This window comes from Scyliorhinus torazame, chromosome 14, assembly GCF_047496885.1.
Source record: "Scyliorhinus torazame isolate Kashiwa2021f chromosome 14, sScyTor2.1, whole genome shotgun sequence".
Lineage (NCBI taxonomy): Eukaryota > Metazoa > Chordata > Chondrichthyes > Carcharhiniformes > Scyliorhinidae > Scyliorhinus > Scyliorhinus torazame.
The window spans coordinates 228,376,254-228,393,144 of NC_092720.1; the positions used below are offsets into that span (position 1 = coordinate 228,376,254).

General features: G+C 53.4%; 1 protein-coding gene across 4 annotated transcripts in view; it reads left to right on the forward strand.

Annotated features, from left to right (window-relative positions):
* LOC140390600 (beta-1,3-galactosyltransferase 9-like) overlaps window positions 1-15,924 on the forward strand; it is a 484,726-nt gene extending 468,802 nt beyond the window's left edge. For 3 of the 4 annotated variants that reach the window (XM_072475824.1, XM_072475825.1, XM_072475827.1), the window contains exon 2: window positions 14,623-15,923. In XM_072475824.1, the coding sequence (XP_072331925.1) occupies window positions 14,626-15,786 (1,161 nt within the window). In that variant the 5' untranslated portion in view covers window positions 14,623-14,625 and the 3' untranslated portion in view covers window positions 15,787-15,923. Of the gene's footprint in view, window positions 1-14,622 lie in introns of all 4 variants that reach the window. The other variant, XM_072475828.1, reaches the window with a different exon arrangement.
* Window positions 15,925-16,891: the final 967 nt, after the last annotated feature.

Sequence of the window (16,891 nt, forward strand, 5' to 3'; positions counted from 1 at the left end):
TGGGGATTGATACAGGGCTATGGGGAGAGAGTGGGGCAGTGGGATTAGTTTGAGGATTGATACAGGGCTATGGGGAGAGAGAGGGGAAGTGGGATACGTTTGGGAGTGATACAGGGCTATGGGGAGACAGTGGGGCAGTGGGATTATCTTGGGATTGATGCTGGGCTATGGCGAGTGAACGGGGCAGTGATATTAGTTTGGGAATTGATACAGGGCTATGGGAGAGAGCGGGGCAGTGGGATTAGTTTGGGGATTGATACAGGGCTATGGGGAGAGAGTGGGGCAGTGGGATTAGTTTGGGAATTGATACAGGGGTATTGGGAGAGAGTGATGCAGTGGGATTAGCTTGGGGATTGATATAGGGCTATGGGGAGAGAGGGGAAGTGGGATTAGTTTGGGATTGATATAGGGCTATGGGGAGAGAGTGGGGCAGTGGGATTTGCTTGGGGATTGATACAGGGCTATGGGTAGAGAGCAGGACAGTGGGATTAGTTTGGGGATTGATACAGGGCTATGGGGAGAGAGTGGGGCAGTGGGATTTGCTTGGGGATTGATACAGGGCTGTGGGGAGAGAGCAGGGCAGTGGGATTAGTTTGGGGATTGATACAGGGCTATAGGGAGAGAGCAGGGCAGTGGGATTAGTTTGGGCATGGAAAACAAACAAAGAACAAAGAAAAGTACAGCACAGGAACAGGCCCTTCGGCCCTCCAAGCCCGTGCCGATCATGCTGCCCGATTAAACTACAATCTTCTACACTTCCTGGGTCCGTATCCCTCTGTTCCCATCCTATTCATGTATTTGTCAAGATGCCCCTTAAATGTCACTATCGTCCCTGCTTCCACCACCTCCTCGGTAGCGAGTTCCAGGCACCCACTACCCTCTGCGTAAAAAACTTGCCTCGTACATCTACTCTAAACCTTGCCCCTCTCACCTTAAACCTATGCCCCCTAGTAATTGACCCCTCAACCCTGGGGAAAAGCCTCTGACTATCCACTCTGTCTATGCCCCTCATAATTTTGTAGACCTCTATCAGGTCGCCCCTCAACCTCCTTCGTTCCAGTGAGAACATACCGAGTTTATTCAACCGCTCCTCATAGCTAATGCCCTCCATACCAGGCAACATTCTGGTAAATCTCTTCTGCTCCGTCTCTAAAGCCTTGATGCAGGGTTATGGGGAGTGAGCGGGGCAGTGGGGTTAGTTTGGGATTGATACAGGGATGTGGGGAGTGATGCAGTGAGATTAGTTTGGGATTGATACAGGGCTATGGGGAGAGAGTGGGGCAGTGGGATTAGTTTGGGGATTGATACAGGGCTATGGGGAGAGAGTGGGACAGTGGGATTAGTTCGAGATTGATACAGGGCTATGGGGAGAGAGCGGGGCAGTGGGATTAGTTTGGGATTGATACAGGGCTATGGGGAGAGAGCGGGGCAGTGGGATTAGTTTGGGGATTGATAAAGGGCTATGGGGAGAGAGCAGGGCAGTGGGATTAGTTTGGGATTGATACAGGGCTATGGGTAGAGAACGGGGCAGTGGGATTAGTTTGGAGATTGATACAGGGCTATGGGGAGAGAGTGGGGCAGTGGGATTTGCTTGGGGATTGATACAGGGCTATGGGGAGAGAGCAGGGCAGTGGGATTAGTTTGGGGATTGATAGAGGTCTATGGGGAGAGAGTGGGGCAGTGGGATTAGTTTGGGATTGATACAGGGCTATGGGGAGAGAGTGGGGCAGTGGGATTAGTTTGGGATTGATACAGGGCTATTGGGAGAGAGCGGGGCAGTGGGATTAGTTTGGGATTGATACAGGGCTTTGGGGAGAGAGTGGGGCAGTGGGATTAGTTTGGGATTGATACAGGGCTATGGGGAGAGAGTGGGGCAGTGGGATTAGTTTGGGATAGATACAGGGCTATGGGGAGAGAGTGGGGCAGTGGGACTAGTTTGGGATTGATACAGGGCTATGGGGAGAGAGTGGGGCAGTGGGATTAGTTTGGGGATTGATAACAAACAAAGAACAAAGAAATGTACAGCAGAGGAACAGGCCCTTCGGCCCTCCAAGCCCGTGCCGACCATGCTGCCCGACTAAACTACAATCTTCTACACTTCCTGGGTCCGTATCCCTCTATTCCCATCCTATTCATGTATTTGTCAAGATGCCCCTTAAATGTCACTATCGTCCCTGCTTCCACCACCTCCTCCGGTAGCGAGTTCCAGGCACCCACTACCCTCTGCGTAAAAAACTTGCCTCGTACATCTACTCTAAACCTTGCCCCTCTCACCTTAAACCTATGCCCCCTAGTAATTGACCCCTCTACCCTGGGGAAAAGCCTCTGACTATCCACTCTGTCTATGCCCCTCATAATTTTGTATACCTCTATCAGGTCTCCCCTCAACCTCCTTCGTTCCAGAGAGAAAAAACCGAGTTTATTCAATCGCTCCTCATAGCTAATGCCCTCCATACCAGGCAACATTCTGGTAACTCTCTTCTGCACCCTCTCTAAAGCCTTGATGCAGGGTTATGGGGAGAGAGCGGGGCAGTCGGGTTAATTTGGGATTGATACAGGGATGTGGGGAGTGATGCAGTGAGATTAGTTTGGGATTGATACAGGGCTATGCGGAGAGAGCGGGGCAGAGGGATTAGTTTCGGGATTGATACAGGGCTATGGGGAGAGAGTGGGACAGTGGGATTAGTTTGGGGATTGATACAGGGCTATGGGGAATGAGCGGGGCAGTGGGATTAGTTTGGGATTGATGCTGGGCTATGAGGGGAGAGCGGGGCAGTGGGATTAGTTTGGGATTGATACAGGGCTATGGGGAGAGAGTGGGGCAGTGGGATTAGTTTGGGATTGACACAGGGCTATGGGGAGAGAGTGGGGCAGTGGGATTAGTTTGGGGATTGATACAGGGCTATGGGGAGTGAGCGGGGCAGTGGGATTAGTTTGGGATTGACACAGGGCTATGGGGAGAGAGTGGGGCAGTGGGATTAGTTTGGGGATTGATACAGGGCTATGGGGAGTGAGCGGGGCAGTGGGATTAGTTTGGGATTGATGCTGGGCTATGAGGGGAGAGCGGGGCAGTGGGATTAGTTTGGGATTGATACAGGGCTATGGGGAGTGAGCGGGGCAGTGGGAGTAGTTTGGGATTGACACAGGGCTATGGGGAGAGAGTGGGGCAGTGGGATTAGTTTGGGGATTGATACAGGGCTATGGGGAGAGAGCGGGGCAGTGGGATTAGTTTGGGGATTGATACAGGGCTATGGGGTGAGAGCGGGGCAGTGGGATTAGTTTGGGATTGATACAGGGCTATGGGGAGAGAGCGGGGCAGTGGGATTATTTTGCGATTGATGCTGGGCTATGGGGGGAGAGCGGGGCAGTGGGATTAGTTGGGGATTGATACAGGACTATGGGGAGACAGCAGGGCAGTGGGATTAGTTTGGGATTGATACAGGGCTATGGGGAGAGAGTGGGGCAGTGGGATTAGTTTGGGGATTGATACAGGGCTATGGGTAGAGAACGGGGCAGTGGGATTAGTTTGGAGATTGATACAGGGCTATGGGGAGAGAGTGGGGCAGTGGGATTTGCTTGGGGATTGATACAGGGCTATGGGGAGAGAGCAGGGCAGTGGGATTAGTTTGGGGATTGATACAGGTCTATGGGGAGAGAGTGGGGCAGTGGGATTAGTTTGGGATTGATACAGGGCTATGAGGAGAGAGTGGGGCAGTGGGATTAGTTTGGGATTGATACAGGGCTATTGGGAGAGAGCGGGGCAGTGGGATTAGTTTGGGATTGATGCAGGGCTTTGGGGAGAGAGTGGGGCAGTGGGATTAGTTTGTGATTGATACAGGGCTATGGGGAGAGAGTGGGGCAGTGGGATTAGTTTGGGATTGATACAGGGATGTGGGGAGTGATGCAGTGAGATTAGTTTGGGATTGATACAGGGCTATGGGGAGAGAGTGGGGCAGTGGGATTAGCTTGGGGATTGATACAGGGCTATGGGGAGAGAGCGGGGCAGTGGGATTAGTTTGGGATTGATACAGGGCTATGGGGAGAGAGCGGGGCAGTGGGATTAGTTTGGGGATTGATACAGGGCTATGGGGAGAGAGCGGGGCAGTGGGATTAGTTTCGTATTGATACAGGGCTGTAGGGAGAGAGCAGGGCAGTGGGATTAGTTTGGGATTGATACAGGACTATGGGGAGACAGCAGAGCAGTGGGATTAGTTTGGGGATTGATACAGGGCTATGGGGAGAGAGTGGGGCAGTGGGATTAGTTTGAGGATTGATACAGGGCTATGGGGAGAGAGAGGGGAAGTGGGATACGTTTGGGAGTGATACAGGGCTATGGGGAGACAGTGGGGCAGTGGGATTAGTTTGGGGCTGATACAGAGCTATGGGGCGCGAGCGGGGCAGTGGGATTAGTTTGGGATTGATACAGAGCTATGGGGAGAGAGCAGGGCAGTGGGATTAGTTTTGGGATTGATACAGGGCTATGGGGAGAGAGTGGGACAGTGGGATTAGTTCGGGATTGATACAGGGCTATGGGGAGAGATCGGGGCAGTGGGATTAGTTTGGGGATTGATACAGGGCTATGGGGAGAGAGCAGGGCAGTGGGATTAGTTTTGGGATTGATACAGGGCTATGGGGAGAGAGTGGGACAGTGGGATTAGTTTGGGATTGATACAGGGCTATGGGGAGAGAGCGGGGCAGTGGGATTAGTTTGGGGATTGATACAGGGCTATGGGGAGAGAGCAGGGCAGCGGGATTAGTTTGGGATTAATACGGGGCTATGAGGAGAGAGTGAGGCAGTGCGATTAGTTTGGGATTGATGCAGGGCTGTGGGGCGGGAGCGGGGCAGTGGGAATAGTTAGGGATTGATACAGGGCTATGGGAAGAGAGTGGGGCAGTGGGATTAGTTTGGGATTGAGACAGGGCTATGGGGAGAGAGCGGGGCAGTGAGATTAGTTTGGGATTGATACAGGGCTATGGGGAGAGAGTGGGGCAGTGGGATTAGTTTGGGATTGATACAGGGCTGTGGGGAGAGAGTGGGGCAGTGGGATTAGTTTGGGATTGATACAGGGCTATGGGGAGTGAGTGGGGCAGTGGGATTAGTTTGGGGATTGATACAGTGCGATGGGGAGAGAGTGGGGTAATGGGATTATCTTGGGATTGATGCTGGGCTATGGCGAGTGAGCGGGGCAGTGATATTAGTTTGGGAATTGATACAGGGCTTTGGGAGAGAGCGGGGCAGTGGGATTAGTTTGGGGATTGATACAGGGCTATGGGGAGAGAGTGGGGCAGTGGGATTAGTTTGGGAATTGATACAGGGGTATTGGGAGAGAGTGATGCAGTGGGATTAGCTTGGGGATTGATATAGGGCTATGGGGAGAGAGGGGAAGTGGGATTAGTTTGGGATTGATATAGGGCTATGGGGAGAGAGTGGGGCAGTGGGATTTGCTTGGGGATTGATACAGGGCTATGGGGAGAGAGTGGGGCAGTGGGATTTGCTTGGGGATTGATACAGGGCTGTGGGGAGAGAGCAGGGCAGTGGGATTAGTTTGGGGATTGATACAGGGCTATGGGGAGAGAGTGGGGCAGTGGGATTAGTTTGGGCATGGAAAACAAACAAAGAACAAAGAAAAGTACAGCACAGGAACAGGCCCTTCGGCCCTCCAAGCCCGTGCCGATCATGCTGCCCGATTAAACTACAATCTTCTACACTTCCTGGGTCCGTATCCCTCTGTTCCCATCCTATTCATGTATTTGTCAAGATGCCCCTTAAATGTCACTATCGTCCCTGCTTCCACCACCTCCTCGGTAGCGAGTTCCAGGCACCCACTACCCTCTGCATAAAAAACTTGCCTCGTACATCTACTCTAAACCTTGCCCCTCTCACCTTAAACCTATGCCCCCTAGTAATTGACCCCTCAACCCTGGGGAAAAGCCTCTGACTATCCACTCTGTCTATGCCCCTCATAATTTTGTAGACCTCTATCAGGTCGCCCCTCAACCTCCTTCGTTCCAGTGAGAACATACCGAGTTTATTCAACCGCTCCTCATAGCTAATGCCCTCCATACCAGGCAACATTCTGGTAAATCTCTTCTGCTCCGTCTCTAAAGCCTTGATGCAGGGTTATGGGGAGTGAGCGGGGCAGTGGGGTTAGTTTGGGATTGATACAGGGATGTGGGGAGTGATGCAGTGAGATTAGTTTGGGATTGATACAGGGCTATGGGGAGAGAGTGGGGCAGTGGGATTAGTTTGGGGATTGATACAGGGCTATGGGGAGAGAGCGGGGTAGTGGGATTAGTTTGGGATTGATACAGGGCTATGGGGAGAGAGCGGGGCACTGGGATTAGTTTGGGGATTGATACAGGGCTATGGGGAGAGAGCGGGGCAGTGGGATTAGTTTCGTATTGATACAGGGCTGTAGGGAGAGAGCAGGGCAGCGGGATTAGTTTGGGATTGATACAGGACTATGGGGAGACAGCAGAGCAGTGGGATTAGTTTGGGGATTGTTACAGGGCTATGGGGAGAGAGTGGGGCAGTGGGATTAGTTTGAGGATTGATACAGGGCTATGGGGAGACAGTGGGGCAGTGGGATTAGTTTGGGGCTGATACAGAGCTATGGGGCGCGAGCGGGGCAGTGGGATTAGTTTGGGATTGATACAGGGCTATGGGGAGAGAGCAGGGCAGTGGGATTAGTTTGGGATTGATACAGGGCTATGGGGAGAGAGCGGGGCAGTGGGATTAGTTTGGGATTGATACAGGGCTATGGGGAGAGAGCGGGGCAGTGGGATTAGTTTGGGGATTGATACAGGGCTATGGGGAGAGAGCGGGGCAGAGGGATTAGTTTGGGATTAATACGGGGCTATGGGGAGAGAGTGAGGCAGTGGGATTAGTTTGGGTATTGATGCAGGGTTATGGGGAGAGAGTGGGGCAGTGGGATTAGTTTGGGATTGATACAGGGCTATGGGGAGAGAGTGGGGCAGTGCGATTAGTTTGGGATTGATGCAGGGCTGTGGGGCGGGAGCTGGGCAGTGGGAATAGTTTGGGATTGATACAGGGCTATGGGAAGAGAGTGGGGCAGTGGGATTAGTTTGGCATTGAGACAGGGCTATGGGGAGAGAGCGGGGCAGTGGGATTAGTTTGCGATTGATACAAGGCTATGGGGAGAGAGCGGGGCAGTGGGATTAGTTTGCGATTGATACAGGGCTATGGGGAGAGAGCGGGGCAGTGGGATTAGTTTGGGATTGAGACAGGGCTATGGGGAGAGAGCGGGGCAGTGGGATTAGTTTGCGATTGATACAAGGCTATGGGGAGAGAGCGGGCCAGTGGGATTAGTTTGGGATTGATACAGGGCAATGGGGAGAGCGGGACAGTGGGACTAGTTTGGGATTGATACAGGGCTATGGGGAGAGAGCGGGGCAGTGGGATTAGTTTGGGGATTGATACAGGGCTATTGGAGAGAGTGGGGCAGTGGGATTAGTTTGGGATTGATACAGGGCTATGGGGAGAGAGCAGGGCAGTGGGATTAGTTTTGGGATTGATACAGGGCTATGGGGAGAGAGCGGGACAGTGGGATTAGTTCGGGATTGATACAGGGCTATGGGGAGAGAGCGGGGCAGTGGGATTAGTTTGGGGATTGATACAGGGCTATGGGGAGAGAGCAGGGCAGTGGGATTAGTTTTGGGATTGATACAGGGCTATGGGGAGAGAGTGGGACAGTGGGATTAGTTCGGGATTGATACAGGGCTATGGGGAGAGAGCGGGGCAGTGGGATTAGTTTGGGGATTGATACAGGGCTATGGGGAGAGAGCGGGGCAGTGGGATTAGTTTGGGATTAATACGGGGCTATGCGGAGAGAGTGAGGCAGTGGGATTAGTTTGGGATTGATACAGGGCTATGGGGAGAGAGCGGGGCAGTGGGATTAGTTTGGGGATTGATGCAGGGTTATGGGGAGAGAGTGGGGCAGTGGGATTAGTTTGGGATTGATACAGGGCTATGGGGAGAGAGTGGGGCAGTGCGATTAGTTTGGGATTGATGCAGGGCTGTGGGGCGGGAGCGGGGCAGTGGGATTAGTTTGGGGATTGATACAGGGCTATGGGGAGAGAGCGGGGCAATGGGATTAGTTTGGGGATTGATACGGGGCTATGGGGAGAGAGTGGGGCAGTGGGATTAGTTTGGGGATTGATACAGGGCTATGGGGAGAGAGTGGGGCAGTGGGATTAGTTTGGGGATTGATGCAGGGCTATGGGGAGAGAGCGGGGCAGTGGGATTAGTTTGGGGATTGATACGGGGCTATGGGGAGAGAGTGGGGCAGTGGGATTAGTTTGGGGATTGATACAGGGCTATGGGGAGAGTGGGGCAGTGGGATTAGTTTGGGGATTGATGCAGGGCTATGGGGAGAGAGCGGGGCAGTGGGATTAGTTTGGGATTGATACAGGGCTATGGGGGAGAGAGCGGGGCAGTGGGATTAGTTTGGGGATTGATACAGGGCTATGGGGAGAGAGTGCGGCAGTGGGATTAGTTTGGGATTGATACAGGGCTATGGGGAGAGAGTGGGACAGTGGGATTAGTTTGGGATTGATACAGGGCTATGGGGAGAGAGTGGGCAGTGGGATTAGTTTGGGATTGATACAGGGCTATGGGGAGAGAGCGGGGCAGTGGGATTAGTTTGGGGATTGATACAGGGCTATGGGGAGAGAGCGGGGCAGTGGTATTAGTTTGGGGATTGATACAGGGCTATGGGGAGAGCGGGGCAGTGGGATTAGTTTGGGATTAATACGGGGCTATGGGGAGAGAGTGAGGCAGTGGGATTAGTTTGGGGATTGATACAGGGCTATGGGGAGAGGGTGGGGCAGTGGTATTAGTTTGGGATTGATACAGGGCTATGGGGAGTGAGCGGGGCAGTGGGATTAGTTTGGGATTGATACAGGGCTATGGGGAGAGAGTGGGGCAGTGGGATTAGTTTGGGATTGATACAGGGCTATGGGGAGTGAGCGGGGCAGTGGGATTAGTTTGGGATTGATACAAGGCTATGGGGAGAGAGTGGGGCAGTGGGATTAGTTTGGGGATTGATACAGGGCTATGGGGAGAGAGTGGGACAGTGGGATTAGTTTGGGATTGATACAGGGCTATGGGGAGAGAGTGGGGCAGTGGGATTAGTTTGGGATTGATACAAGGCTATGGGGAGAGAGTGGTGATGGGGAGATGCAGGCGTTGGACTGGGGTGTGTACAGTGAGAAGTCTAACAACACCATATATCATAGAATTTAAAGTCCAACAGGTTTGTTTGGAATCACTAGATTTCGGAGCGCAGCTCCTTCCTCGGTGAGTGAAGAGGTGGGTTCCAGAATCATATATATAGACAAAGTCAATGATTCAAGACGATACCTTGAATGGGAGTCTGTGCAGGTAATTAAGTCTTTACTGGTCCAGACGGAGCAACGGGAGATAGGGCTAACCCCAGGTTAAAGAGGTGTGAATTGTCTCAAGCCAGGACAGTTGGTAGGATTTTGCAGGCCAGATGGTGGGGGGTGAATGTAATGCGACATGAATCCCAGGTCCCGGTTGAGGCCGCACTCATGTGTGCGGAACTTGGCTATAAGTTTCTGCTCGGCGATTCTGCGTTGTCGCGCGTCCTGAAGGCCGCCTTGGAGAACGCTTATCCGGAGATCAGAGGCTGAATGCCCTTGACTGCTGAAGTGTTCCCCGACTGGAAGGGAACATTCCTGCCTGGTGATTGTTGCGCGATGTCCGTTCATTCGTTGTCGCAGCGTCTGCATGGTCTCGCCAATGTACCACGCTTCGGGACATCCTTTCCTGCAGCGTATGAGGTAGACAACGTTGGCCGAGTCGCACGAGTATGTACCGCGTACCTGGTGGGTGGTGTTCTCACGTGTAATAGTGGTATCCATGTCGATGATCTGGCACGTCTTGCAGAGATTGCCATGACAGGGTTGTGTGGTGTCGTGGTCGCTGTTCTGAAGACTGGGTAGTTTGCTGCAAACAATGGCTCGTTTGAGGTTGCGCGGTTGTTTGAAGGCAAGTAGTGGGGGTGTGGGGATGACCTTGGCAAGATGTTCATCGTCATCAATGACGTGTTGAAGGCTGTGAAGAAGATGACGTAGTTTCTCCGCTCCGGGGAAGTACTGGACGACGAAGGGTATTCTGTCGGTTGTGTCCCATGTTTGTCTTGAGGAGGTCGGTGCGGTTTTTCGCTGTGGCGCGGTGGAACTGTCGATCGATGAGTCGAGTGCCATATCCTGTTCGTACGAGGGCATTTTTCCGCGTCTGTAGATGTCTGTTACGCTCCTCCTCGTCTGAGCAGATCCTGTGTATACGGAGCACTTGTCCATAGGGGATGGCTTCTTTAATGTGTTTAGGGTGGAAGCTGGAGAAGTGGAGCATCGTGAGGTTATCCGTGGGTTTGCGGTAAAGCGAAGTGCTGAGGTGACCGTCCTTGATGGAGACGAGTGTGTCCAAGAATGCAACTGATTTTGGAGAGTAGTCCATGGTGAGTCTGATGGTTGGATGGAACTTATTAATGTCATTGTGTAGTCGCTTCAGTGATTCTTCGCCGTGGGTCCAAAGGAAAAAAATGTCATCGATGTATCTGGTGTATAACGTCGGTTGAAGGTCCTGTGCGGTGAGTAGGTCCTGTTCAAACTTGTGCATGAAGATGTTGGCGTATTGGGGTGCGAATTTGGTCCCCATGGCTGTTCCGTGCGTCTGGATGAAGAACTTGTTGTCGAAGGTGAAGACGTTGTGATCCAGAATGAAGCGGATGAGTTGCAGAATTGTGTCTGGAGATTGGCAGTTGTCGGTGTTGAGTACTGAGGCTGTTGCAGCAATGCCGTCGTCATGGGGGATGCTGGTGTAGAGTGCCGAGACGTCCATTGTGACGAGGAATGTTCCTGGTTCAACTGGTCCATGGGTGCTGAGTTTCTGTAGGAAGTCCGTCGTGTCGCGACAGAAGCTGGGTGTACCTTGTACGATGGGTTTCAAGATGCCCTCGATGTAGCCAGAGAGGTTCTCACACAGGGTCCCATTGCCTGATACGATAGGGCGGCCTGGTGTGTTGGCCTTATGTATTTTCGGGAGGCAGTAGAGATCTCCAATGCGGGGAGTACGTGGGATGAGAGCACGTAGGGTGCTCTGAAGGTCTGGATCCAAGGTCTTGATCAGTCTGTTGAGTTGGCGGATGTGTTCCTTGGTCGGATCTGCGGGTAACTGTCTGTAGTGTTCTTGGTTGTTCAGTTGTCGGTATACTTGTTTGCAGTAGTCCGTTCTGTTCAGTACGACAGTGGCCCCCCCTTTGTCTGCTGGTTTGATGACGATGCTGTGGTTGGTCTTGAGAGCGCGGATGGCATTGCGTTGTGCTTGGGTGACGTTCGGGGCTGTCTTGTGAATGCGACTGATGAATCTGGCATTGACGCGACTCCTGACGGCTTGAGCATACATGTCGAGTATAGGGCAGCGGCCTTCCGGAGGGGTGCAATTCAACTCTTTCTTCTTCGGTTACCGTAGGTTCCAGAAACATATATATATATATATAAAGTCAAAGATGCCAGACGATACTTTGAATGCAAGTCTGCAGGTAATTAAGTCTTTACAGGTCAACGGCCAACGTTGTTTACCTCATACGTGGGTACACGTGAAACACCACCCACCAGGTACACGGTACATACTCGTGCGACTCGGCCAATGTTGTCTACCTCATACGCTGCAGGAAAGGATGTCCCGAAGCGTGGTACATTGGCGAGACCATGCAGACGCTGCAACAACGAATGAACGGACATCGCGCAACAATCGCCAGGCAGGAATGTTCCCTTCCAGTCGGGGAACACTTCAGCAGTCAAGGGCATTCAGCCTCTGATCTCCGGGTAAGCGTTCTCCAAGGCGGCCTTCAGGACCCGCGACAACGCAGAATCGCCGAGCAGAAACTTATAGCCAAGTTCCGCACACATGAGTGCGGCCTCAACCGGGACCTGGGATTCATGTCGCATTACATTCATCCCCCACCATCTGGCCTGCAAAATCCTACCAATTGTCCTGGCTTGGTACAATTCACACCTCTTTAACCTGGGGTTACCCCATCTCTGGATCTGTAAAGATTTAATCACCTGCAAAGACTCACATTCAAAGTATCGTATTGCATCTTTGAATTTGTCTATATATGTGTTTCTGGAACAGACCTCTTCATTCACCTGAGGAAGGAGCAGCGCTCCGAAAGCTAGTGATTCCAAACAAACCTGTTGGACTTTAACCTGGTGTTGTAAGACCTCTTACTGGGAGACAGTGGGATTAGTTTGGGATTGATACAGGGGTATGGGGAAAGTGGGGCATTGGTTTCGGGAGCAGCTTCAGTAATCTGGGACGAGGGGGTGAGGGTGGTGTTTCCATCAGACGCAGGAGCAGAATTAGGCCGCTCGGCCCATCGAGTCTGCTCCGCCATTCACTCATGGCTGATATTTCCTCATCCCCATTCTCCTGCCTTCGCCCCATCACCCCTGATTAATCAAACACTTATCTATCTCTGTTTTAAAGACACTCAGTGATTTGGCCTCCACAGCCTTCTGCGGCAAAGAGTTCCACAGATTCACCACCCTCTGGCTGATGCAATTCCTCCTCATCTCTGTTTTAAAGGATTGTCCCTTTAGTCTGAGATGGTGTCCTCTGGTTCTAGTTTTTCCTACAAGTGGAAACATCCTCTCCACGTCCACTCTATCCAGGCCTCTCAGTATCCTGTAAGTTTCAATAAGATCCCCTCTCATCCTTCTAAACTCCAACGAGTACAGACCCAGAGTCCTCAACCGTTCCTCATACGACAAGCTCTTCATTCCAGGGATCATTCTTGTGAACCTCCTCTGGACCCTTTCCAAGTTCAGCACATCCTTCCTTAGATACGGGGCCCAAAACTCCAAATGGGGTCTGACCAGAGCCTTATACAGCCTCAGAAGTACATCCCTGCTCTTGTATTCTCGCCCTCTCGACATGAATGCTAACATTGCATTTGCCTTCCTAACTGCTGACTGAACCTGCACATTAACCTTCAGAGAATCGTGAACAAGGACTCCCAAGTCCCTTTGTGCTTCTGATTTCCGAAGCATCTCCTCATTTAGAAAATAGTCTGTGCCTAAATTCCTCCTTCCAAAGTGCATAACCTCACACTTTTCCACATTGTATTCCATCTGCCACTTCATTGCCCGCTCTCCTAGCCTGTCCAAATCCTTCTGCAGCCCCCCTGCTTCCTCAATACTACCTGTCCCTCTACAGATCTTTGTATCATCTGCAAACTTAGTAACAGCGCCTTCAGTTCCTTCTTCCAGATCATTAATGTATATTGTGAAAAGTTGTGGTCCCAGCACAGACCCCTGAGGCACACCACTAGTCACCGGCTGCCATCCTGAAAAAGACCCCTTTATCCCCACTCTCTGCCTTCTGCCAGTCAGCCAATCCTCTATCCATGCCAGGATCTTACCCTGAACATCATGGGCTCTTAACTTAACAGTCTTCTATGCGGCACCTTGTCAAAGGCCTTCTGGAAATCTAAATAAATCACGCCCACTGGTTCTCCTTTGTCTAACTTCCTCATTACCTCCTCAAAGAACTCTAACAGATTTGTCAGACACGACCTCCCTTTGACGAAGCTGTGCTGACTCAGTCCTATTTTACCGTGCACTGCCAAGTACTCCGCAATCTCATCTTTAATAACAGACTCTAAAATCTTACCAATGACTGAAGTCAGGCTAACCGGCCTATAATTTCCCGTCTTCTGCCTCCCTCCCTTCTTAACCAGTGGTGTCACATTAGCCACTTTCCAGTCTTCTGGGACCCTTCCTGCCTCCAGTGATTCCTGAAAGATCACTAATGCCTCCACAATTTCCTCAGCTATCTCTTTTGGGACCCTGGGGTGTAGTCCATCTGGTCCAGGTGACTTATCCACCTTCACACCTTTCAGTTTCCCCAGAACCTTCTCCTTAGTAATGGTCACTGCACTCACCTCTGCCCCCTGGTTCTCCTGGAGCTCTGGCATCCCACTGGTGTCTTCCACCGTGAAGACTGATGCAAAGTAACTATTCAGTTCGTCTGCCATTTCTTTCTTTCCTATTATTACTTCTCCAGCCACATTTTCCAGTGGTTCAATGTCTATTTTTGCCTCTTTCTTACCTTTTATATATTGAAAAAAACTCTTCCTATCTTCTAACTCGCTTGCATTCGTACTTCATCTTCTCCCCCCCCCTCCTCCTCGCTTTTAAAGATTTCCCAATCCTCTGGCTTCCCACTAATCCTCGCCACTTTGTATGCCTTTTCTTTAGCTTTTATGCCATCCTTGACACCCCTTGTCCGCCATGGATGCCTTGTCCTCCCCTTAGCATGTTTCTTCCGCCTTGGGATGAATTTCTGTTGTGCCTCCCGAATAACCCCTCAAAACTCCTGCCATTGCTGTTCCACTGTCTTCCCTGCGAGGCTCCTTTTCCAATCAACTCTGGCCAGCTCCTCCCTCATGTCTTTGCAGTTACCCGTATTTAATTGTAATACTGTTACATCTGATTGCAGCTTCTCCCTCTCAAACTGCCGGGTAAATTTGGTCCGTTTTGTAATTGACCTGTTTTCTCTTTTGTCTGCAGGAGATGCTCGGCCTTTCCTGGAAGAGGCTGGCAAAGCTGCTGGTGCCCCGTTGCTGGTTCCGGCAGCCTGCTCGCTGCCCCCGTGGCCCGTGCCACCCATCAGGGACGATCAGGCTCCCCCGCTTCCTGCTCACTTTGCTGCTGGTTGGTGCCTCTGCCCTGCTGGTGACCGTCTTCTCCGCCGGCTCCATCGAGGAATGGCTCCTGCGCCCTCCGCCCGTCTCCCTGGCGGGGCAGAGGACCTCCCGGATGCGGGAGAAGGCTGCCGCCTTTGACGCCGCCACCCTCAAGCTGGACGCGCCCATGTTGTACCGGCTGCCGAACCCCGGGGTCTGCGCCCAATCCGACGTCTTCCTGGTGAGCTTCGTGGTCAGCAAACCGGCTCACCGGGAGAGTCGGGAGGCAATCCGGAGGACCTGGGCCTCGGTGAGGGAGGTGCGAGGCCGGGCGGTCAGGACCCTCTTTGCTCTGGGCGTGCCCGGGAACCCTCAGGAACAGGAGAGTGTTGAGCGGGAGTCCGCCCGCTACGGGGACCTGGTGCAAGGCTGCTTTGTGGACACCTACCTCAACCTGACCATCAAGACCATCATGGTGATGCGATGGTTTGCCACCTATTGCCCCTCGGCCCAATACCTGCTGAAAGTGGATGACGATGTCTTCCTGAACATTTCCAACCTGGTGGATCTGCTGATTGGATTGGGCGCTGGGACGACTGACCTGTACCTGGGCAGAGTCCACAGCAAGGTGCGGGTGATCAGGAACGTCAGCAGCCTCTACTATGTCTCGGAGGCTGTGTACCTGCCGGACATCTACCCAAACTACTGCAGTGGCACCGCCTACGTGCTGTCTGGCGACATGGCCCACAAGATCTACGTGGCATCCCTGGTGCTCCCCCTCCTGACCATCGAGGACGTCTTTGTGGGGATATGCGCCCAGCGGATGGGCGTGTTGCCCACACACACTTCCAAGATGTCGGGCGGGCCCCGTTTCCACTTCAGCCAGTGTTGCTACAAGTCGATCATCGCCTCCCACCACGTGGGGCCCACCGAGTTGCTGCCCATGTGGCACCTGGTCAACGACGGCAGCGACTGCTCGCTGCTGGCCAAGTTCACTGCCCTCTTCGTCTGCAAGCTGCTCAACCTGCTGCAGATCGGCGCCGCCTGACCGAGCTGCCCGCCCAGAGGGTCCACTACACACCCAACATGGAATCTGGGGCAGGAGCGCGGGGGAAAGAGGAGCGGGGCAGAGAGAGAGAGGGAGCGGGGCAGAGAGAGAGAGGGAGCGGGGCAGAGAGAGAGAGGGAGCGGGGCAGAGAGAGAGAGGGAGCGGGGCAGAGAGAGAGAGGGAGCGGGGCAGAGAGAGAGAGGGAGCGGGGCAGAGAGAGAGAGGGAGCGGGGCAGAGAGAGAGAGGGAGCGGGGCAGAGAGAGAGAGGGAGCGGGGCAGAGAGAGAGAGGGAGCGGGGCAGAGAGAGAGAGGGAGCGGGGCAGAGAGAGAGAGGGAGCGGGGCAGAGAGAGAGAGGGAGCGGGGCAGAGAGAGAGAGGGAGCGGGGCAGAGAGAGAGAGGGAGCGGGGCAGAGAGAGAGAGGGAGCGGGGCAGAGAGAGAGAGGGAGCGGGGCAGAGAGAGAGAGGGAGCGGGGCAGAGAGAGAGAGGGAGCGGGGCAGAGAGAGAGAGGGAGCGGGGCAGAGAGAGAGAGGGAGCGGGGCAGAGAGAGAGAGGGAGCGGGGCAGAGAGAGAGAGGGAGCGGGGCAGAGAGAGAGAGGGAGCGGGGCAGAGAGAGAGAGGGCGCGGGGCAGAGAGAGAGAGGGCGCGGGGGAGAGAGAGAGAGGGCGCGGGGGAGAGGGGGAGCGGGGGAGAGAGGGAGCGGAGCGGGGGAGAGAGGGAGCGGGAGCGGGGGTGAGAGAGAGAGAGAGAGTGGGGGAGAGAGAGAGAGAGAGAGAGTGGGGGAGAGAGAGAGAGAGAGAGAGCGGGGGAGAGAGAGAGAGAGAGAGAGCGGGGGAGAGAGAGAGAGAGAGCGAGCGGGGGAGAGAGAGAGAGAGAGTGGGGAGAGAGAGAGAGAGCGGGGGAGAGAGAGAGAGCGGGGGAGAGAGAGAGACGCAGAGAGAAAAAGGGAGAGTGAGGGAGCAAGAGAGAGAGAGAGAGCGAGCGGGGAGGGAGAGACAGAGAGCGAGAGAGGGAGACCGAGAGAGAGAGAGACAGAGTGAGGGAGAGTAGCGAGAGAGGGCAAGGGAGACAGAGTGAGGCAGAGATAGAGTGAGAGAGAGGCAGA